At 49.3% G+C, this 24,234-nt stretch overlaps 1 protein-coding gene across 1 annotated transcript; it reads left to right on the forward strand.

Moving 5' to 3' along the window:
• The first annotated feature begins 6,613 nt into the window (after window positions 1–6,613).
• Window positions 6,614–24,185, forward strand: LOC108788344. The gene is made up of 6 exons (XM_018558099.1): window positions 6,614–8,289; window positions 11,903–12,071; window positions 14,460–14,664; window positions 16,790–17,409; window positions 18,530–18,675; window positions 23,062–24,185. The coding sequence occupies exons 1-6, from the start codon at window positions 6,674–6,676 to the stop codon at window positions 23,864–23,866; spliced, it is 3,561 nt and encodes a 1,186-aa protein (XP_018413601.1). The 5' UTR covers window positions 6,614–6,673; the 3' UTR covers window positions 23,867–24,185.
• The last annotated feature ends 49 nt before the right edge of the window (window positions 24,186–24,234 follow it).

Consider the following 24,234-nt stretch of genomic DNA (forward strand, 5'->3'; position numbering starts at 1 on the left):
TTTCACAATCTTAAAGTGTCATCTGAATAAAAATACGGAGCATATTGATAAAAGAGTGAACAACTGGTCCACATACACTATACAGCCAAAAGTATTGGGACGCCTTTACACGCACATGAACTTTAATTGCATCCCAGTCTTAGTCCGTAGGGTTCAGTATTGGGTTGGCTCCGCCCTTTGCAGCTATAACAGCTCCGCCTCTTCTGGGAAGGCATCCACAAGTTTTAGGAGTGTGTCTATGGGAATGTTGGACCATTTGTGAGGTCAGGTACTGATGTTGGGGGAGGGGCTTGCAGTCTCCGCTCTTATTCATCCCAAAGGTGTTCTATGGGGTTGAGGTCAGGACTCTGTGCGGCCAGTCACGTTCCTCCACCCCAAACTCCCCCATCCATGTCTTTATGGACCTTGCTTTGTGCACTGGTGCGCAGTCATGTTGGAACAGGAAGGGGCCGTCCCCAAACTCCTCCCACAAAGTTGGCCATTGGTTGCTAGGCGGCTGTACCATAACAACCTATGACACTGTGGGGCCACCAGCATCCAAGCAACCAAAGATACTGTGCAGTTCACACAGCATCACTGGTTGCTAGGACGCATTCAAGTGCGCCATAAAAACCCATCATGCACAGAATCATTGGTTGCTAAGTTGCTGGCAGCCCCATAGCATCTTTGATAGTTACGTTGTACCCACCTGCATCCTAACAACCAATGACGCTGTGCGGCTCAGCCACCAGCCAACCAATGACACTGTACTGCTTAGCCCCCAGTCACCTAATGACCAATGACATCGAACTGCAAACAACTTGGGTTCGAGTCAAACTCATGATCGACCCAAACCTGAAGCTCACAAGTTGCAAAGCATCACATCATTACCGTAGTTGGTAAGGTGCTGGCGGCCCCACAGCATCTTTAGCAGTTATGGTGCACCCAACCGCATCCTAGGAACCAATGTTGCTGTGCGGCTCAGCCACCAGTCAACCAATGATGCCGAACTGCAAAAAATTTAGATTTAAGTCAAACTCATGGTCAACCAGATCCTGAAGCTCACAGGTTGCATAGCATCATTGGTTGCTAGGACAAAGGTGGGTGCACCATAACAACCTACCACGCACAGCATCGTTGGTTGCTAAGGTGCTGGCGGCCCCACAGCATCTTCAGCAGTTATGGTGCACCCAACTGCATCCTAGGAACCAATGTTGCTGTGCGGCTCAGGCACCAGTTAACCAATAACGCTGAACCACATGCAACTGCTAACTCATAGTCAACCCAAATTCACAGGTCCCACATTATTATTGGTTGCTTGGATACAGGCAGTCCTGGGTTCGGGTAGCTTGAGAGCTCCCCAAACCTTTATTTCTGGCTGAAAACAGAACCCCAGACCAGTTCACTCATCACTAGCAACACATAAAGCTTCGAAAAGAAGAACATTTCACACCTATGAGAACACACATTGTTATTTTGTTTCTTTGTTCCCATCATAATGTTTGGATCGTGACAGCCGTCGCTCATTAATATAACGTGAACAATGGCTGCACTCCCTCACCCAGAATGATGGCGATGAGAGACCTGCCAGCCGTTATGGGCGCCCTCAGGAAATTTTCCTAGGAGGGGGCAAATATTTTCCACGAACCACAAATTAAAGAGCCGCTGACTGAAACCAATCTTACTAATGGAGAGGAAATGTGAAAGCTGAGCATTGCATTCAGCTGACAATACAGAAATAATAGAAACACAATTCCAAATAACATCTTATTTTCCTGATTATCAAATGCAAAATGTATTGGCAACAAGCGTGTCGGTTAGTCATCTGTGCCGAAAGATCATAATATGAGAGAAAGCCATTTATAAGAGCACATCTACGTGATTAACCTCCAGATGAAGATTTACAGATTAACTCATTAACATTCCAATGTGAAATTACTTTTGCCTAATTTTTTATGCTTGAGCGGTAATGAATCCATTTTCTTGATTGTTCATCACAGGACACAGAGAGACAGTTTTTAAATGAATGGGTTATGCAGCTACCTTCAGGTGGTCGGACAGTTTTGCTGATGGAAAAATCAGTAATGTCGTGGCTAAATAATTTCCCCTGGTCAGTGGAGGGTTTGTGCAGGGGTAGCCAACAGACTTTAAATATCATACTTACCAACATTGTGGTCCCAAATCCTGGGACATTGTTAATCCTTTCCACCGTCAGCATCACGTCCACTTATGGGCTGGTCTGGGGCAGACTCCTCTAAAAATGCGGCGACCACCCATCACGCTGACTTTACAGGTTGGTCCCAGCCAGACTTTGCCTTTTAATATGCAGGGACCAGCTATCATGCCAACTTTACAGATTGGTCCTGGGCAGACTCGGCCTTTAATATGCAGGGACCACCCATCATGCCAACTTTACAGGTTGGTTCCAGCCAAACGCCATCTCTAAACATGCAGGAGCCACCCAATACGCCGACTTTACTGGTTGGTCCCGGACTCCTTCTATAAATATGCGGGGACCACCTATCACGCCAACTTTACAGGTTCCTACAACCCAGACTATGCCTTTAAATATGCAGGGACCATCCATCACGCCCACTTTACCAGTTGGTTCTGGATAGAATCTGCCTTTAAAGGAGAACTATGGGGTCAGGGCTTTTCCCCATAGTTCTTCTTAGGGTAACGGGAGGACACAAACTAGCGTCCTCCCGTCACCCTAAGCTCAGTATATAGAGAGCTGCAGCTCGCGGTATACTGAGACGCCGCAGCCGGAGCGGATCCCGACATCGATGTCAAGATCCGCCCAGCTGCGTGAGTGACAGCTGGCTCTGCCTATCTAGAGGCAGAGCCAGCTGTACCCGCCCCCTCCCCGTCCGTTCCACCAGTCAGCGCTGGTGGATCGGAGTGGGGAGGGGAGAATCCAGCCCCTCCCCTGTCACGGCAGAGAGCCGTGAAAGGATCGAGAAGTGAGCGAACACTGTTATGTGTTCGCTCACTTCCCGATCTACTGAGCCGACCTGTGACAGTCTCATTGTCACAGGTCGGCTAGAACTATGAGGTGAGTGAAAAGCACTCACCTCATAGTTCTCCTTTAACTATGCTGGGGACCACCCATCACGCCCACTTTACAGGTTGGTCCCGGCCAGAATCCACCTCTAAATATGCGGGAACCACCCATCACGCCCACTTTGCAGCTTGGTCCTGGCCAGGCTCCAGCTCAAAATATGTGGGGACCACCCATCACACCCACTTTACAGGTTGGTCCTGGCCACACTCCACCTCTAAATATTCAGTGACCACCCATTACACCCACTTTACAGGTTGGTCCTGGCCAGACTCTGCCTCTAAATATTCAGGTACCACCCATCACTCCCACTTTACAGGTTGGTTCAACTTACACCCCACCACTAAATATGTGGGGACCACCCAGTGATGGCCCCAATCTCCCCAATTAATGCCTTAGTTACTCTGCATGTGAAGTAACTCAAATAAGGTTGAAGCTGTGACACCAGGACATGGGGCAGGACACTGCATTGGGGGAGGAGACTTTTCCCAACAAATCCGGGGTAGTTGCCATGTATGCAATAACCTCCTGATCTGATTTTATTTTTCAGGATCGGGCAATGACCATAATATTATTGCAGTAATAAGGGCTTACAAATTGACGCCGAGCCCGCATGAGCATCAGAAGTCTGGGAATTTTTATGGCGAAGTAAATATTAATTTAGGGTTCGGATCTACTTTAGGTCAGGTTGACTGTTTTAGAGAAAAGTTTCCATCTTTGCACACACCATCCAGAGAGCAGAGAAATTCTTCCAGAGCTCATTAACTCCGCGGATAATCATCACTATGCAGATTAAAGTGGGCCATGTCACATGGAAAGCCTCTTTGGAGATAAAGTTATCTCAGCAGCCACATTTCCTTATCAAGTATGAGAATATCACAGAAGATGATGCAAATCTATTGAAATCATTTCACTGTTTATCGAAAAAAAAAACCCATCAAAGATCTCTTCCAAAATATCTACACTCAGTAATGAACATGTAGCATGGAGGACGGTAGCCGGTCGTTGTCGCCGTGGGTTATTAACTCCAGATTTTAAGAGTTATTAGGCTTCTACTATAAATGTCCAAATCACTTCACTATAAGATAGAGGTCATAGGGAAGGATTGGTCTCATATGTGGTGTCACAGGCATTTGAAGGCTTTCTTCCTTATCCTTATGCTTATGAATCAAAAGGCATTGTCAGCATAAACCAAATGAAATAATGTTTTTGGATAAGAAAGCGCCTTGTGATGAAGAAAAATGTCGCTCTGAGCTTCATCATGTCACTTACAGCCGAGCCAAAGATCACAGATCTCAGCATTTCAGCTACTTTGTGGGTATTTACCATCATTAGAAGCTGAAAAGGTTAAAGGAGAACTATGAGGGGAGTACTTTTCACTCACCTCATAGTCCTAGCCGACCTGTGACAGTCTCATTGTCACAGGTCGGCTAGGACTATGAGGTGAGTGAAAAGTACTCCCCTCATAGTTCTCCTTTAAAGGAGAACTATGAGGGGAGTACTTTTCACTCACCTCATAGTCCTAGCCGACCTGTGACAGTCTCATTGTCACAGGTCGGCTAGGACTATGAGGTGAGTGAAAAGTACTCCCCTCATAGTTCTCCTTTAAAGGAGAACTATGAGGGGAGTACTTTTCACTCACCTCATAGTCCTAGCCGACCTGTGACAGTCTCATTGTCACAGGTCGGCTAGGACTATGAGGTGAGTGAAAAGTACTCCCCTCATAGTTCTCCTTTAAAGGAGAACTATGAGGGGAGTACTTTTCACTCACCTCATAGTCCTAGCCGACCTGTGACAGTCTCATTGTCACAGGTCGGCTAGGACTATGAGGTGAGTGAAAAGTACTCCCCTCATAGTTCTCCTTTAAAGGAGAACTATGAGGGGAGTACTTTTCACTCACCTCATAGTCCTAGCCGACCTGTGACAGTCTCATTGTCACAGGTCGGCTAGGACTATGAGGTGAGTGAAAAGTACTCCCCTCATAGTTCTCCTTTAAAGGAGAACTATGAGGGGAGTACTTTTCACTCACCTCATAGTCCTAGCCGACCTGTGACAGTCTCATTGTCACAGGTCGGCTTAGAACTATGACGTGAGTGGAAATCACTCATGTCATAGTTCTCCTTTAAATGTCCTGGTGACCATTGTTATATGATTTGCATATCTTTCATGTTTCTTACAGAATCTTTGGAAATTGATAGAATAGTGACAGATGTGCTCCTGGCTGTGACAGGGGGTTTTGGTGGTGGCGTGTAAGTTTGTGGGTCGGGGAGGGTAGGTGGGTTTGCTATGGGGGGGATTTATGGTCTTTGCAATACCTAAATCGGTAACAAAAAAAAATGACAAAGATTTGCAGAAATTGTAAGTGATATAAGCAGGGCCGGATTTCTCACAAGGCCAACCGAGGCCCGGCCTTGGGGCAGCAGGGAGTAGAGGAGCAGCAGGGGTGTGGAATTCCTATCTCCCCATGCCTGGGACATGCAGTTCTGGGTAGTTATTTTCTACATTTAGCCCGGCTTTGGGCAAGCAGAGCTAAATGTAGAGCGGGGAAGCCGCCGCTTGTTTTGTACAAGTGATCTCAGCGATGTCGCCGAGAACACTTGTATTCAGCCTGCATACAGGGGGGGCTCATTGAGGAACCTGGCCTTGGGGCAGCAGAGAGAGTAAATCCGGTCCTGGATATAAGGTCAAGGTTGGGAAACAGTCAAAGTCAATTAATGAGGTCCAGGTCTGTTTAATATTGTCTCATTTATATTACACGGTCAAATGTGGGCCTGATCATCACGCCTGCACTAAAAGCATGTGAATTCAGGTGTTTCCAGTGAAGGGTTCTGTTATACAGACACAATACAGATACTACATCATATAGAGACATTTGGGGCGATTGTGCTCTTCTAACCCTGTGGTAACAGTTTGGTGAAGGACCTTTTCTGTTCCACCATGACTGTCCTCTGTGTACAAAGCCAGCTCATAAAGACACGGTGCGACCAGCTTGGTGTGGAGGAACTCAAGTGGCCTGCTCAGAGCCCTGACCTCAACCATACTGAACACCTTCCGTTGAAGTGGAACGCTGTTTGCGAACCAGGTCTACTCATCCAACATCAGTACATCAGGAAAATCCATATTAATGACCATGGTTTTGGAGTAAGATGTCCAAAAAGCTCATAGGAGTGTAATGAGCAGGTGTCCAAAAACCTCTGGTCATGTAGTGTTCCTTCTTTTATTGCTGTAATTTCTACAAAAAACAAACTCCAGAAAGACAGGGTTGGGGTCCTCCAGAATTTGGCAATGGTCCTCCTGCCTGCTGTGAAGATGTACTGTACATTAACAATTTAAACTGAAGGCCATTGACATTGTCTGGTTTCTTGTTAATCACAGAGTGTAATGTTTTGAATCAAACTTTTCAGAAATAACAAATGGCGCTGTGTTTCTGTTCTGTGATGTATCTGTTATGCAGCAGTTGAGTTCGGTTGGTGTATATAATTTATAATGGTGTCTTTTTTTTCTCTGTTTCTGAAGGCCACTGAGCCTGAGTGGATTACTCCAGCCATGACCCCACTTCAGATTCTACACAGAGTGCTCAGCCCCACTGCTAGCATGTGAGTACTCTCGGCAAAGCGGCCTGCTCCCCATGCTATGGACACTCCGCATCATCACGGCTGCATTCCCGGGCCCCTCTACCTCCTCCAGCATCCGTGTGCAAACTTCCCATGCCCATCTGCTATGACATACATCCCTGCTGATGATCTGCATGAACATTCCAGAACCACCCTGAGCCCCTACAGCTATCCACTGAGCACAAACCATGGCTTAGAGGAGCCCTCGCTGAGCAGCATGCATCCATTAAAGAGTGTAGGGTGCCACTTTGTGGGAGGAGAATGCCACCCTCTCCGGGCATGGCAAGTAGGCCCCACAGCACCTGGTGCTATGGCTGAACCCAGGCTGTATCGGAGTTTGGAAAACCTACACTGGGCAGAATCAAGCTTGTTTGCACACTACAGGAACTTGGATAGCGAATTTATTCTGCACTGTAGAAGCACTCAGCACCTGTCGGAAGGGTCTGCGGAGAACGTGCCCATCCAGGGTGTGACTGACAAGGTAGCCTTCCACCAGGACCTGCCGATGCCCCCACTTGCCAAAATTCATCATTGGCTTTTTCCAACAGTGGACGACAAGGTCTCCTACAGTGATGCCAAACGGGAACTGAAAGAAAAGCTCAGAACTCACAGCTCCAAGACCGTGGAGCCCACTAGGCCTATCCGCCCACAGACTCTGATAGCCGACTGCGTGGCGAGAACACAGAAGGATAGGCCATGCCACCACTGTAAGCCTATGTTGGCCAGCAGCACACCCTCTGCACTTTCGAATAGCACAAATGCAGCGGTCAGGCATTGCACAAGTTTTTTAGCCCACAGGACTACTCCAGAGCACATAAAGCAGGAGGCCAGGAGACGGCTACAGCTCCGAAGGCAAAACAGCTCGCCAAACCTGACTCTTTACCAAGGCGAGGGCGACAGTAGTGGTTTGATCAAGTCAAAAACTGCCGAGTCCTTCAATGAACAGAGACCGTGTCCTGGGAGAGTTTGGGAAACAGACTCTACCAAAAGGTTGGGCGTTAAAAGCAAGCTGTACATACCAACATTTGAAGAGTTTAAGAGAATGCGCCACAAGGAGAAAAACTGTCCGACAAAGGGAGACGAGGGCTCGGAAACTGACGACAAGAAGCCAGAGCAAGACTATAAAGATGTAAACCCTCACCGGACAGTTAATACAGACACCTCCCGCCAAAGGCCAGATCAAGAGAGAACTGCCATGACGGATGGATCCACTTCCCCAGCTCTAGGAAGCGACGAGACAACAGACTCCCGAACCAGAACGTCGTTGAGCAGTAGTGATGCTGACAGCACAGTTCCACACACTGTAGAGCATGGCTCATTAGACATCAGAGCTTGCCCTTCATATCGGCCTGCATTCACCGCTCCCATTTGTTCCAGTCCTGTTTCGAGTTTCCCATTACAGGCTCTAACCATGCATAGTGAGAAAGAACAACTTGTGGGGTGTGAGCCTCATGATGATGCACGTAGATCGAGCGGATTCCCTGGTGTGGGCGAGCAGGGTCATGTTTCTGAAGCCCACTCTTCTTGCTGTTCATCTTTGCTTTTAGAAGCAACTGACCTGTCTGGCTACAGTGCCAAGCTGCAGAAGATGAAGGATGGCCTCATAGGATCCGCTCTGGACCTCATCAAGAAAAGGTAATGCGCTCAATGTCTTCGTAAACACAATGCATCATTATAGTTTTTTGTTGTTGCAGATATTGATGGGAGTGTGTAAGTCTCAGGACCAGGGCAGCCATCAGAAATTTTAGGGCCCCTTACACGGCTTTAGGCCGGGCCCCCACCCCGCGCTGCTGGACACAGGGCTTAGTGACGTGCTGGACGCAGGGCCCACCTGAGAGTGACACTGCAGAGCCCACCATAGATGCTGCACAGCCCATCTGAGACTGTCTATGGTGGGCTCTGAAGGGGTCTCAGGTGGGCTGGTCAGAAGGACATTGATTGGACTAACATACAAATCCTTTGGGCATTGGCTGGATAGGCCTTACCTTTGTAGAATAGGAAACTCAGTGAGAACTCTCCACTACACAGCAACCCCTTGCTGGGAGTAGTCCTTATCTAGGGCTGGTCTGGGAGTAGTCCTCCTTATCAACTACTCCAAGCTTTCAAACTCCTGATTGGCAAGGAGGATTCTGTTGCTTTCAGCAAGTTCCTCCCAGACATCTCCGCCAAACTGAGTGGCCACAATATATCTTCAGAACACAGATCTAGAAACACTGGGTTGATAATCTCTCCTAGAACCCCTTTGCAGAGGAAGCCTTAACATAGTTAGGGAGACCCTACAAACTCCATGCATGGATTGTCCTTTGTTGGACTGTGCCACCCAGAGTTGCCATGCTGCATGACTCTCCATTAATACAAGTCCATCGGCTTCTGGCCTGGGAACAGTAAGAACCAAGAGATCCATGGTAGTGCACCAGTTCCATGTTACAGAGGATTACAGAAACAAAAACAGAGGTGTCATCCCTGACAATTAAAGAATATATATATACACTGAGTGGCCAGATTATTATATACACTGAGTGGCCAGATTATTATATACACTGAGTGGCCGGATTATTATGACCACCTGAGGTTTGTAGGCAAATTAGCTATAATTTGGCGCTGAAGTTGCTAGAGGGCCAGACCATTATAAATAGGGAAGCCGGTTGGTTACCACGACAGTAGAAGGGATTTGTTTCTGAAGATTCGGGGAAACAACGCGATGTAACAGCCTTGGAACGTGGGATGATTGTTGGCGCTCGGAGCCATGGAGCGAGTATCAGCAAAACAGCAGAATGCGTTACATGTTCAGGAGCGGCTCATTGTTAAAGTGTTTAAAGACCGGACTGTCAGCCGAAAATCTGGGTGTGAGCGTGCGAATTGTGGCCGTCAGCGACTAGTCAATGTTAGGGCAGAACGGGGGAGGGGCAAGACTGGTACAAGACAACAGAAGGCAACAGCGCCGTGTCAGATTCCTCGCATCACCTTTCATCATCTCGTGGAGTCACCAGGCGGCCCAACGAAGTACTGATGGGGGTGGTCATAATAATCTGGCCACTCAGTGTGTATATATATACTGTATATCCCATTGTGAGATGATTAAACTTCACCAGATCCAGGTTTCGCTTATGTGATGGTTCAAAAACACTATCTTCCTGTAGAATAGTCATTGACCGCACAGTTCCAACAGAGGATCATGTAAAAGGAAGCACAATGGTCCAGCACAGTATCTTTGTCCACCTGCAGGATAGTCATCCCTGTGTCCTCTTTAGTGAGATCTGTATCAGTTGCGTAACTATAGCCATAGCAGCCCAGGCGGCTACTCTGGGGTCTGGGGGTAGAAGGGGGCCCCATTAGGTTGTTGAGGCAAATTAAACATAGAACATGTGAAGATAATACAGTACTATATCATTAAGGTTTGGGGTGGTTGCAATTGACAACTCTAATCCCCTGTAAAGTGTACAATGTAGAGACAACTTCAGATGCACAAGAGGAGCCTTTGGGATCTTGGCATCATTATCCACAGCTCAGAGAGAGAGGTAATCAGGGGGGGCCGCATCACATTTTGGCTATGGGGCCCCATGATGTGTAGTTAGAGCCCTGATCTGTATAAAAATAAATTGGGCCTGTACAGCACAAAATTGATATTGTAGGATTTTGTAGATTCAGCAAAGTTAAACCAAAGTCTCTTCCATCTTCCTGGGACTCTATTGAGATCTCTTCACTGAGTTCCCGGGTTTGTACACCTGCTGTGCCCATTATGAGGAGCCCCCACCATCCCTGTGCTGAGTTCCCGGGTCTGTCCACCCGCTGTGGCCATTATGAGGAGCTCCCACCATCCCTGTGCTGAGTTCCCGGGTCTGTCCACCCGCTGTGGCCATTATGAGGAGCTCCCACCATCCCTGTGCTGAGTTCCCGGGTCTGTCCACCCGCTGTGGCCATTATGAGGAGCTCCCACCATCCCTGTGCTGAGTTCCCGGGTCTGTCCACCCGCTGTGGCCATTATGAGGAGCTCCCACCATCCCTGTGCTGAGTTCCCGGGTCTGTCCACCCGCTGTGGCCATTATGAGGAGCTCCCACCATCCCTGTGCTGAGTTCCCGGGTCTGTCCACCCGCTGTGGCCATTATGAGGAGCTCCCACCATCCCTGTGCTGAGTTCCCGGGTCTGTCCACCCGCTGTGGCCATTATGAGGAGCTCCCACCATCCCTGTGCTGAGTTCCCGGGTCTGTCCACCCGCTGTGGCCATTATGAGGAGCTCCCACCATCCCTGTGCTGAGTTCCCGGGTCTGTCCACCCGCTGTGGCCATTATGAGGAGCTCCCACCATCCCTGTGCTGAGTTCCCGGGTCTGTCCACCCGCTGTGGCCATTATGAGGAGCTCCCACCATCCCTGTGCTGAGTTCCCGGGTCTGTCCACCCGCTGTGGCCATTATGAGGAGCTCCCACCATCCCTGTGCTGAGTTCCCGGGTCTGTCCACCCGCTGTGGCCATTATGAGGAGCTCCCACCATCCCTGTGCTGAGTTCCCGGGTCTGTCCACCCGCTGTGGCCATTATGAGGAGCTCCCACCATCCCTGTGCTGAGTTCCCGGGTCTGTCCACCCGCTGTGGCCATTATGAGGAGCTCCCACCATCCCTGTGCTGAGTTCCCGGGTCTGTCCACCCGCTGTGGCCATTATGAGGAGCTCCCACCATCCCTGTGCTGAGTTCCCGGGTCTGTCCACCCGCTGTGGCCATTATGAGGAGCTCCCACCATCCCTGTGCTGAGTTCCCGGGTCTGTCCACCCGCTGTGGCCATTATGAGGAGCTCCCACCATCCCTGTGCTGAGTTCCCGGGTCTGTCCACCCGCTGTGGCCATTATGAGGAGCTCCCACCATCCCTGTGCTGAGTTCCCGGGTCTGTACACCCGCTGTGCCCATTATGAGGGGCTCCCACCACCCCTGATGTATTTCATTTATTTTATATTATGGAGAATGTAACAGGAGGAGCGGAACACAAAACAATTGAACGTTAACACACAGAGATGGGCCCGGGGATGATGGCCGGGAGATGGTAGACATACAAGCAATGGGCGGACATGTGTGGCCTGACCCGTGACATAAGCTGTGGGCACACTGTGATTAGTCAGCTGCTTGCAGCTCTTCCTGAGTCTTTATAACTAATCTGGATCTGTGGAGACGATGTGTTATCATATGAAAAAGGCAGACAGCGGGAATCGCTGATGATGATGATGGAAACTATTGAGTGACCCTCTTCTCCTTCCCTCGCAGTTGCAGCGCTGAAAGCAGCGAGTCTCCAGCCGGCGGATCATGTGACAACCCGAAAACCGATAGCAGCACGTCACAGGGACAGAGCTGTCAGTCTCCCGCCGTCTCTATGGCAACCCCGAGCTGCGAGAATGCGTCAAGCACCGAGGTGCCCCCTGACCTCAAACCCAGTGTAAGTATCAGCAAGAGCGTATTAGTGACCGCTGCATCATGTGACATGTGACAGCATATTAGTGACCGCTGCATCGTGTGACATGTGACCTTTAATTGTTATAAAATGTATAAATCAACACGCATGACACAGGCAGAGATGGATATTTGGTTTGGCTCATCCGCAGTTCTATTGGCACCGTTCCAATCCACGTGAGAAAAGCCACAACTGAGGTTCTACTTACCAATGAATCTTCCAGCTGTAAAGGTTCCAGGGACTTTGCCTAGGCTGACATGATGCCATCAGTCTGATGCAGGCAGGAGGAAGCATTTCCTCAGTCTCCACTCCCTAAGTGATCAGTCTGCTGCAGGCAGGAAGAAGCATTTCCTCAGGCTCCCCTCCCCCAGTGATCAGTCTGATGCAGGCAGGAGGAAGCATTTCCTCAGGCTCCCCTCCCCCAGTGATCAGTCTGCTGCAGGCAGGAGGAAGCATTTCCTCAGTCTCCTCTCCCCCAGTGATCAGGTTGCTTAAGGCAGGAGGAAGCATTTCCTCAGTCTCCCCTCCCCCAGGGATCAGCCTGCTGCAGGCAGGAGGAAGCATTTCCTCAGGCTCCCCTCCCCCAGTGATCAGTCTGATGCAGGCAGGAGGAAGCATTTCCTCAATCTCCCCTCCCCCCCGTGATCAGTCTGATGCAGGCAGGAGGAAGCATTTCCTTAGTCTCCTCTCCCCCAGTGATTAGTCTGCTGCAGGCAGGAGGAAGCATTTCCTCAGTTTACCCTCCCCCAGTGATCAGTCTGCTGCAGGCTGGAGGACGCATTTCCTCAGTCTCCCCTCCCCCAGTGATCAGACTGCAACATTGTAACTTTGTAGCCAGTCACAAGGTGAGAGGCTGCAGCAGGGGCTGATTTGTGCCAGACATTTGTGAACAAGAACTGCAGTCACCGGGATTTCCATGATTGTGTCATCTCTGGGCCGAAATCTCAGACCAGGAAGTAGATGGTGACCCTGGATGATGCCTGAAGAAAGGTGGCGCCATCCTTTTGGATATAAAAGCAGATGAAGGCATTGTCAGGGGGGAGTGCTGTGATCTCTGTGAGAGGTAATAATGCCTGGAAGGGTCACATGACACATTACTCTTCATATAATATGTATCTGATGCTGGGTCTGCGTTCATAGACTGTTCTTCAGTCACAGCCGACGTTTCATTGCTGGGTGGAGTAATCCTCTGCATTGTCTCGCAGTCAGGGCGGGGTTTCCTGAGCGGTCACATTGTCATGTTCACCCGTTCAGTATGGAAGTCGTGCGCTCGGTTCTGCTCCGTGTCTCCTCTATGAAGTCAGTTCTATAGTCTGATGCAGATGGGAGCAGAAAATAGATCATCGCCGTTCTCAAAGGTCGATTCTTTCCATCGGCGCGGCGCGGAGGAGGGGGAGGGGCGGCCGTGTCATCTGCACCCTCCATCTATCCCCCAGTGAATTCATCTTCCTGCTCCCCTGTGAACGGGTTGTAGTGGACTCCAGAGAGAGACAAACAGACCAACTGCATGTGATCAGACCCTAGATGAGGCACCACAAGTCCCAGCCTGCCCTGAGCAAGCACAATGATTGGAGAATCAAAGACTGTTCTGGAGCAAAACACACCAACCAGATTTATTCTCACTTTAAAGGGTATAAGCAGGGACGTCCCTATAATGAGGCAGCCTGAAGATGTTGCCTCAGGCGGCATCTGTTTGGGTCACATGGGGGCGTCAGGCACAATGTTTGCAGTCTGCCTGCCGCCCCCTTTCTGGCTGGAGCGTCCCAGGTTGCTAAGAGTTGGGTGGGGAGATGTGTAAGGTTAGTGTGCACCACCGCCACCATACCCGGCCCCCCTCCACCCACCTTAAGCAGCGAAACGGCTCGGTATGCACCCAGCCCCCGGGTATAAAATAAAAATAAGGGGAAAAAATTAGGGAGATACAGAGAAAGAGAGAGAGAGATACAAAGAGAGGGGGGGGAGATACAAAGAGAGAGAGAGAGAGATACAAAGAGAGAGAGAGAGATACAAAGAGAGAGATACAAAGAGAGAGAGAGATACACAGAGAGAGAGATACAAAGAGAGAGAGAGAGATACACAGAGAGAGATACACAGAGAGAGAGATACAGAGAGAGAGAGAGATACACACAGAGAGAGAGATACACAGAGAGAGAGATACACAGAGAGAGATACAGAGAGAGAGAGGGGGAGAGATAGAGAGAGATACAGAGAGAGGGAGGGGGAGAGATAGAGAGAGAGGGAGATAGCGATACAGGGAGAGAGAGATAGATAAGCCAGGTATAGAGTAGACGGGGTGGTCGGGTGCTGGCCCAGCTGTGTTAGTCATCACCTTGCATTGTATCCTCATCTAATAGCCATGTCTGTGTTTTTCAGCTCTGCAGCCCCGGGTGTCGGAGGTCCAGCTCAGACATGACTCATGAAGCCGGTGACTCAGGAAAAAGCCAGCGTAGCTGCCGCCTGCGCCCGCACTTCAGCGACCCCATGCCCACGGACGCTGTGAAGAGGAAACAGCTGGAGCTGAAGATCGCAGCGGCGGCCCGGCAGCACGCTCACCGGCAGAGGCAGGACAAAGAGAACGGTACACAGTAGACTTTTACTTCATGGTGGCCAGAACATTCACATCATCGAACCCTCCTCACCAATCAGAGGGGGTAACAGAAAACTGAAAACGTGTTACAAATAAAAGTATCCACTTATGTTAAATAGTAATGCCTGAGGCTCCATTCACACAGGAGCGCTCGTACGCGTGTATACGACCGTACGAATAGGCGCGGAACGGCTATAAACATTAAAAAAACAATGCACTACGCACTTTAATGTGCATTGTTCAGACTTTTGCGGCGTCCCCAAGCGCCATTTTTGGGCGGATTCCACACGTTTGCGGATATAGTAATAGCCACAAACGAGCGGAATTCATGCAGTTGTAAAGATTGTAGCTTTTGTGTGTTGTGCGGTTTTCCCACGGGAAACGCAAACGCTACATCCAGGGCCGGTGCTAGACTATTTTGCGCCCTAGGCAAGACCAGCTACTTGCACCCCCCCTCTCGTGGCGCAACCCCCAATACCCCCCTCCCCCCCCTGCACAGCCCCATTCTCCTGCGGGTTAGCTTCTGCAGGCGACAGGTGGATGTAATTTAATTTGTAATAGCCAATAGCAGACTGGCTATTGAAACCCCACCCACTGAGCAGAAGAGCGAACCTGAGAGAGAAAGTTGTCTCTTAGTTACACTCCTCTGCTCAGTGGTCGGGTGCAATAGCCAGCCCGCTATTGGCTTTTGCAATTTGAAATAGACGGGGGACACCATGGGGGGTAAATGGTCAAGGCTGCGCTCTAGACAGCAGTGCGCCCTAGGCGGCTGCCTAGTTTGCCCAGTGGCAGCACCGGCCCTGGCTATATCTGAATGGAGCCTAAGCGCTCATTCACACCAGGGTGGCTGCGGATCAGCGCGGTTTCCGCGCTGATTTCAAAAGGGAGGTTTTGGGAGTTTTTAAATGCTTTTCAGCGCCGAAACACAATTAAGAACCGCGCTGAAAGCGCATTGAAAGCTTTATGGAAACCGCACTGATCAGCGCGGCAAAAATAGCGCAGGGAGCAGTTCAGGCCTGGGGGCCGTTCGGATCGCGCTGAGCCGCGCGGTCGCATGAACGGTCCCCATAGCAATGTATGGGATCGTTCATGTCGGCGGATCCGCCCGGTGTGAACGGGGACTAACAATGGACAATTGTCTGTGTGGACATTTAAACCACGATAACTCTTCTCCACTCTAATCAGCTAGAAAAAATGGTTTTGTCTGGCGTTGGGCTTTAATAAAATTCAGCTCATAATGATTTGATTTAAGTTAACCCTTTCATGCCCAGAGGTTATTGATGAGTGGATGGCCATACTATACTGATTTCTTTTTTCCAACATTTACAAGTAGACCCCTTAAAATGTACCTGTAGCCACTGGTAGAACCGGTAGAATTGTCGGACGAAAAGTCGGTCGCATACGATTATCGTAAGGTGTATGGGCACCTTAAGACTCCGAAGTTGTCACAGACAGTGAGGTCAGAGAACTAAGGGCTAGTTTACACCAGTTCCAGTGCGTTCCGGCCCAAATCAGAGCCGGAACGCACTGGATCGCATCCCGGCCCGGCTCACTTTGTTTTGGGGCGGGAGGGGGAGTGGCGGTGCGTTGAAGTCAATGGCACCGCAGCCACGCCTGATCACCCGCACCGGAACACGTGGCACATCAATACCTGCATTCCGGTCCGGTGCAGTCAGACAAAATGCTGCATGCGCTATTCCTAATTCCTCAGATCATTATTTGTGTGTAAAAGGATTAGACTCCATGTCAGGTTTTTATTCCTGTGTGTGCCCCTCTGGGGATATTCACCATCTCTATTCGTCATGGTGACCTCTCTTACCGGGATCTAAAGTGAATGAGAATCCAAAAATTTAGGTTGTCACCGGAGCAAAAAAGGAGAAGTAATCTGCCACTGAGGACACTTGTTTTCCGGTGACCGCTAAGAAGGGATTTTTCTCACTCTCTTCCTGTTGTATCTCCAGTACAGGAAGCAAGGAAAATATCCCCAATGAGACACAGTTGACCCAAAAAAATTGAAATTAGATTAATTCTGTCCTACTTTGTCTGAAAAATAAAAAGGTTTTGGCTTCAGATGACAACTCACATTTTGCTAATGACTATATTCTGTATCATGCAGGCCCGATGTTGATAAAAGCCAACACCACCACCTCCTGCAGCTCCGGCAAAGAGGGTAACTACACCTCAAGGCGCTCCTATCGCTCACGCCACCGCTGGAGTAACATCAGCAGCTTGAGCACCGACAGCGGCATCGTAGGAGTCAGCGACGAGAGGGACGAGTGCGAAGGAGGGAACACCAGGCCAGCCAAGCCCGGAGAGGTGGAGAGGGTGGACAGCGGCATTGGGGATGCGTTATCGAGGAGGTGGAGAACCAGAGTGGTGGAAGCCGCTGCTTCTTTGGAGGCCTGGGAGGCCCACCGGCCATGTATAGACTGCGGAGAGAGCAATTTCGCCATGGACACGGAGAGCCGAGGCAAAAGAAGGGAGACTCTGTGCATCAAATGCCTCACCCGGCGCATGGAGCGCAAGGAAGCCGTCCTGGAATTTGTCAACACGGAGACGAGTTATGGGGAGGATCTGAGGATCATTAAAGAGGAATTCTACCTCCCTATGCAGGCTGCGGGTTTACTGACTCAGGAGCAGCTGGTTGTCGTGTTCAGCAACATACAGGAACTCATCGACCTCAACGACAAGTTCCTTGAAGTCCTCCAAGAAGAGATCGACCAAGCATTTGACCAGGTAGAAGCCAAGGGCAAAAAGAGACTCGAAAAGCTGGGCAAACTAAAGTAGAACTATGGGCGAACAGCTGCAACAAATATGTCATGTAGACCCAAGCAAGAGAACTGTATTTTGTTATTTCTAATAGGGATGCAACGATACCCGTTTTTCGGTATCGAGTACCGATATTTTTTTCCGGTACTCGCGGTACAGAATACCAATACCGGAAGTCCCATTAAGGAAGCCGGGCGGTGTGTAATACAGAAAAAGGTTTCCCAGCGCACTCACCAGCCGGCATGCAAAAAAACCTGTCTAACCGCTAAGGTTAAAAGCAGAGGTTTGGATACGCGTCTTCTGCAGAAAATGTGAAAGCCGCACAGCCGCGCCAAGGCACCTCCATATAGTGCGGTCCTAACTCTAACCTCTGAGAGTCTCCATCTTGGAGCACATGGGGCAAAAGATAAAATTGGGTGCAGGTTTGTCAGGAGGAAGCCCAACCTCCCTTAAAGGCACAGGTACGCACAAAGAACTTCTGTTTTGCAGCAGATTGCCTTGTCTCTGGAATGGATACATGGTGTCTGTGTGCAGATTCACAACCTGAGCCAGCACTACAGGAAGAGGCACTCAGCTGCAAAGGGAAGTTCTCCCCCAGCATGAGAAGACATACAGATTTAAAAGGAAGAGCAGCAAAGAGAAGGGACACAACCATGGATTACAGTAAGGCGCACATTACAGTATTGGTTTATGTTAAAAAATCTGAGGGTTTAATGTCACTTTAACTGCCGGTGGCCATCTCAGTGATTGACACCGGCAGTGAGAGGAGGGGACGTTCATCTGGTGGGATGAGGTATGCCACTGGGTCCCCTCTTCTCTCCTGCAACTGTCGTGCTCTCTGTCCATGACTGAGTGGCTGATTTTTCAGAGGGGGTGTCACCAAAATGACTGCCAGTAATTTTGGTGTCCCCCCCTTCCCTCTGATGGTGTCACCTGGTGCAGGCTGCACCCCTCTTGTGATACCACTGGTATCTTTGTATACGTTTTTGAGCACTACACAAAAATGTTACTGTAGATCTTCATGTAGTAACAAAGTCTCTAGTTTTTATCAATAAACAAGCCTTGTGTTGTGTTCTCCCCACCGCAGGGCGACGACGACCTGATGACAGTCTGCATCGGGGAGATCTTCTTGGACTTTGTCAACATGCTACCTGCCTTCCAGATCTACTGCCTCCAGCAGCCGACATCTGTGGCCACGCTCAATGCTCTGGAGAAAGAGAAGGAGCTCTTGAGGTGAGACAATGCTAGAAATGCCTCCTATAAAGTCATTGTTACATAGTGATACATTTTATACTCCTTTTATTTGGGAAGTTTAAATATTAGTTATCAATTCAAATACTTGTAACTGTTCTTAGAAAATCTTTATTTTACACATTGAACACAGTGTGCATCTATGACGTTTTGCTTGCTAAGCACGCTGGGCTTTCTGACAAGAAGGCCCAGCACTGCCTGCATGCTTCCTGGCAGCTTATGTATAACTGCCGAAGCCAGTAATCTGCCCTTCAGATCAGTTTCACAGAACAGCTGTAATTCAACCTCCGCAAATGCACTCTTCTTGTTTGAAACTTACCACCTGCTGGCCGCAAGTGGTATTTAATGATGACTATAGGGCAGATTTTAAAAAAAGAAGAGGGTGTAAAAGTATTTTTAAATGCAGCCAGTGTATTTACCAAAGGATGGGGCAGCACTAGGTGCCAAGGTGTTCGGTGTGAACACTAACAACTAACATGCTGAGGAGGGAGACCGGGCAGGTGAGCTCATCAGTCTTCTGCTGCTCCTTCACTGTCTAATCACAGGCAGGGGGCGGGGGGGTGACCGAGCTGAATTGCTTAACTGCAGTAGAGAAAAGTCAGGTCCCCAACCTCTGAAGACTGAATGGACAAAAACAAAAATCCTTTGGTAGGTAAAACGGTTCCCTTAATATGTGTTTTATCTGTGTGTCTGGAGAAATGTATATATGTAATATTTCACATTTACCTAAGTAAAAAGAAATGATCAATAAAAACTGTTAGTACTGAACCAAACGAGTACAAATATGTGAAAAACATTCCCAAATACTCACCAGGGGCAGATATCCAAATTTCAGCAAGCAGTGCATTGGGTACAGAAAAAAAACATGGATTTGTCTCCATCTGTTGGCCATGAGTGGTACTGTAGAAAAGGTTTTTCCAACCAAAGTGGATCCAACCAGTCTATGTCACAAATGCCGAATTGTTTGTGTTTTTACATAAGAGCTGTGAGCATCTTGTTTATATAAGAGGCAGACGGTTTCAGCGGTTAGCACTGTGGCATACTGTTTTTGTTTTTTTTCCCCGAAGCCCGTGGACGTGCATCAAAACAAACTTCCCCCTGTGAACAAAAAAAGTGAACCGTGAAATCACAGCACACAAAAACGTGCACAAGGGTGCAAGGTCCTTCCAAAGAAGGGACCTACTTTCCCGACCCCCCGGGGCGCAAGGCTCCTGACAGGGGTTGAGACTGTTGGCCCACCAACCCGAAGGCCGGAGGACCATTTCCGTCGGGGACCTCCCGAAACAGGTCCCTCACAGTACTAGGCAGGGGGGATCTCCCGAAGAGAAACCCTCCTCCTGGGTGGGAGGAGACAGAGAACCCCGTAGGAGGCACAGAATCTCCTCCCAGCGTCAGGAATAGGCCCCGAAGAAACCTGCACCTTCAGCATCTGTGGGTCAAACAATGCTTTTAAAAAAAAGCCAATCGTGCAATAAATAATAGAGTGCCAGTGCACCACGCTGACAGGCCCTAGGGGCCGAGTGCAAAAAAATTGCCCCGGACTAGCCATAAGGCCTGTCCAAGAGGCGTTGTGCAGAATTAAGCAATGTGGTGTGTGACCGAGTGATCAGTGAGTCAAAGTGGGGTCCCATACCCAAGTGACTTCCTGAGCACCCCTGGGACGCCACCCCCAGGGGGCACAACACCACGGGCTTACCGAGGGCCTGGAACCTCATCCGGCTCCCTACCAATTACGCCAGGAATTTACTAGGCCGTCCATCCACCCCACACAGGTGACAGCGGCCGTTCTATTCCCGACAACTGATAAGAACAGATACTACACTTGATCTTAGCCAAAAGGCCGAGAAGCGATACTGGTGTGGCACTTACAACCCGAAGAGCTGCTGGATTTAACCCCTTCATGACTGAGGCCCTTTTTTCCTTTTTTGCACCCATGTTATATTCCACATTTTAGGGCTGAAAATGACGTAAAACCCCCCCAACATTATATATTTTCTGAATGCCAAGACCCTATAGAATAAAATGGTGGTAGTTGAAAATTTTTATGTTGCGCAATATTAGCGCAACTCCTTATTAAACCCCAAAATTTAGTGACAAATTTAATTAAATGCCCCAAAACACAACAAATTACCCATTTTTTTAATGAAATATAAAAGATGAGGTTACAACGAGTAAAACGATACCCAACATGCCCAGTTTACAGATTGCGTGCGACCGTGAAACGGCGAAAAACTGCAGTACCCCAAAAAGTCAATAAAAGACACTTTAAAAGCCCCCACAGGTCATCAATTTAGAGATACCCCAAAATACTGGCCCTAGAATTATTGCTCTCACTCCGGCGTGCGCGGCGATACCCAACATGTGTAGCGCGTTCGTCGTTTTCATGCGTAGGCGCACCCGACGCGTGTTTACGTGGCGACGCGCGTGCTCGCGGGGGCGGGGTACTTTTAAAATTTTTTTTTATTATTATTAGATTTATTTTATTTCATTTTAATTTTAAAAACTGTTTTTTGGTTTTTTTTAACTTTACTTTGACTGCTATCACATGGGGGGGCTTGCAAGCCCCCCCATGTAATAGCAGATGGTGGTGACAGGTCCTCTTTAAGGTGATGCTGGGGGTCCAAAAGACCCTCAGTGTCACCTTTACACTGGAAATAAGCTATTGAAGTGCAGATCGCACTTCAATAGCTTATAGCTGGGCTGCAGGAGCCCAGAACTGACAGCCCAGGGACCGGAAGTGATGCAATCTGCATCGCTCCCGGTCCCATAGAACGGGGAGGGGATCGATGAACGGAAGTTCGTCGACCTCCTCCCCAGCTCCCCGCGGACACAAAGATCGCCGGTCCCGGGCCCGTAGGAGGGGCAACGGAGCCCGGGAAGCACGGCGGGGGGGGGGGCGGCCCCTTCTTCGGGACGCAGAAGCGATCTGGCGACAGGCAAGTCGCCTGGATTGCTTCTGTTGTAAAGCCGACAGTCGGCTCTACAAGTTTAAACAGACTCCCGGCTGCAAAAGTCGCCGGGAGTCTGTTTAAACAGCCCCGATGCTGGCGACGTACACTGTACGTCGTCAGTCACGAAGGGGTTAAACAAGCTCTTCTGCCTTCTCTACTGGTGACCTGCCCTGTGGCTGCACCGAAGCACTCACTGTCAGGGTATCGTGCGCGTGTGTCCCCACACTACATGCAGGTACCCACGCAGGATGACCAAATTAGTATGACCACACCAGATAAGGTTATAGGCACACAGTTTATTAAACAATAACACTAAAACACAACAAAGGGTCAGGGTACCGGCAGGTAACAGGCAAGCGGATAACAGGGATCAGGACACAGTCAGGGAAAGGCGACAGGATACTGAGCCACAGTCCTGATGGCACTCACCGACCGATGAGGTGCAACAATCAGATACCTCAAGGCCTCCTATCTTTTTCTTAGGAATTTATTGGCTCAGATGTCTTAGTGAGGAAAGGTTAGGGGTACAGGGTACCACAAAACAGCAGAAAAACCTCCCTCCGGTTATATCTGTGAAGGTTCTCATTCATCCAGTTCATGTTATATCTGTAAAAAATAAGTCAAGGCAACTGGACTTATTTTTTACAGATACTCCCTCTGGATAGTAGTATCTTTCCTCTGCCCTCTGCCACAGAGTAATGTGAATTCTGTAGGTCCAGATGAACAGCTACCTGCAGGTATCTTTGGCCTCTACCACAGGCCAGGTTAGGACTCTTTAGACCTCCCTCACAGACCAGTTGTGGACCTTTAAGACCAGACGGGCATCTGTCTTCCAGAACTCCTCTTTAGCTTTAGCTTCCTCCCCCCAAGGCAAGGGGCCTGAGAGACAAAGAGTGGACCTTTCACAGCTACACCCTCCCCAGGCAGCAGGCCTGGGAGGCAAGGACCTCTGGACTCACAAACTCTCCAATCAAAGCCTAGGAGGCAAGGACCCTTCTAGATGGTCTCTCTGAATATCCTTTTTCCCAGCCTACATCACAAGAATAAACCTCTCAGTGGTTGACCAAGACATTGTAACTTCTCACTCTACCGGAGAACATTCCTCAGAGGAAGGCAGAAGCAAACAATCTCCTTGATAACATAGGTAACACTCAGGGTCGCTATAGCCTAGCTGCAAACACTAAATTTGGATAGGGACATTCCAGTTTAGCGCGCTGGTTAAATGGGGTCCATGCAAAGTGGCCCTGGAATGTGTATGGTTTGTATGTTAGATTATTAGATTCTTCGTGGACATCGAGTGACGTGATTGGTCCTGCACCACAAAAATACAGGACATAAATACTGTACCTACTAGGACTTGTTGAGGAAGAGTATTATTGCAGTGATGATTAACTTTTCTTTGATTTGTTCCCTCTAGAATATTCCTGGACGTGTCTCAGAATGACAACACCGCTCTACGCCGCATGAACCTGCGGTCATTTCTGATCGCTCCACTGCAAAGGGTCACAAAGTACCCCCTCCTTCTGAGCCGGATACTGAAAAGTACCACCGAGTTCCACCCGGACCACAGCAGCCTGTGGGAAGCCAAAAGCCGAATTGAATCGCACTTAGAGCACATCAACATGAAAACCAAACAGGAGGGCAACACGTGGACCTTGCGATCCTTCCGGAGGGAGAGCAGGAAGAACAGGGAGGTGACCAACATTGAGATGAGGGAGATGGCCATCAAGCAGGTCGGTTGGCCAAGAGAGGAGACGCGCTTTATAAAGGAGGGACCCTTGCAGCTGGCACAGCCGACGGATGGACAATGGGTCAAGAAAGGTTGCAAATCTCTTAAGTTCCAGAACGTGCACGCGCTGCTGATGGTGAACGCAAAGAGGACCTCCGACTCCGGGCTGGAGGGCGCCGCTTTGGAGAAAACTGTCAAAGACGCTGTCTTGGTTCTTATCAAGGACAAAAGTAACGGGAAGTTTGCAGCCCTGAGGGACCCCCTGAGGTTGGGACAATGTGTGGCATCCGTGGACCCAGACTGTGAGGATATATTTGAACTCTTGGAGATCAGGAAAGAAGGTTTTGTGTTCCGGGACAGCGACAGCTCCCGAACTCAACACTGGTTCCGACAGATCAAAAGCTTCTCCCAAGAACTCGGGTCGTGGCAAAGACGCCGCAACGCTCTCCCAAACATAATGATAAGCACAGCGCAAAACCGGTCCTCAAATTGACATTGGGATGGTGTTTCTATCCCAGCCATCTGCCCAAGTGCAGACAACACTGGACCGTGTCTGTCCTGGGTCAAATATGGGGTATTATTTAAGCACATGTTCTATATATGCCGATCTCAGCTGTTAACATTCCAGAATACAAAGGTTTTCAGTCCTCTCCGTGTCCAACAGGATCCAATAGGATGTGTTTAGATAGACCAGTCCGACAACCGAGCTCCTCAAGACTAAACCACAGGCTGGGCTCCTCAAGACTAGCAGCTTAATCGTGTGGCTATAGTCCATTGCAATTATACACTTGAAGCAGCAGATGATCCCTAGTCATATAGAACAAATGGTTCCCAATGGTGTAAGCTACACTTGTGCCCAGT

The sequence above is a fragment of the Nanorana parkeri genome, unplaced genomic scaffold, assembly GCF_000935625.1.
Source record: "Nanorana parkeri isolate BGI_ZX_2015 unplaced genomic scaffold, ASM93562v1 scaffold320, whole genome shotgun sequence".
In the NCBI taxonomy this organism is placed as follows: Eukaryota; Metazoa; Chordata; class Amphibia; order Anura; family Dicroglossidae; genus Nanorana; species Nanorana parkeri.

Coding starts and splice junctions, on each gene's coding strand:
- LOC108788344 (XM_018558099.1), top strand. CDS start 6,674: ATGGACACTCCGCATCATCACGGCTGCATTCCCGGGCCCCTCTACCTC. Junction 8,290..11,902: donor CTGGACCTCATCAAGAAAAG/GTAATGCGCTCA, acceptor CTTCCCTCGCAG/TTGCAGCGCTGAAAGCAGCG. Junction 17,410..18,529: donor TCGACCAAGCATTTGACCAG/GTAGAAGCCAAG, acceptor TCCCCACCGCAG/GGCGACGACGACCTGATGAC.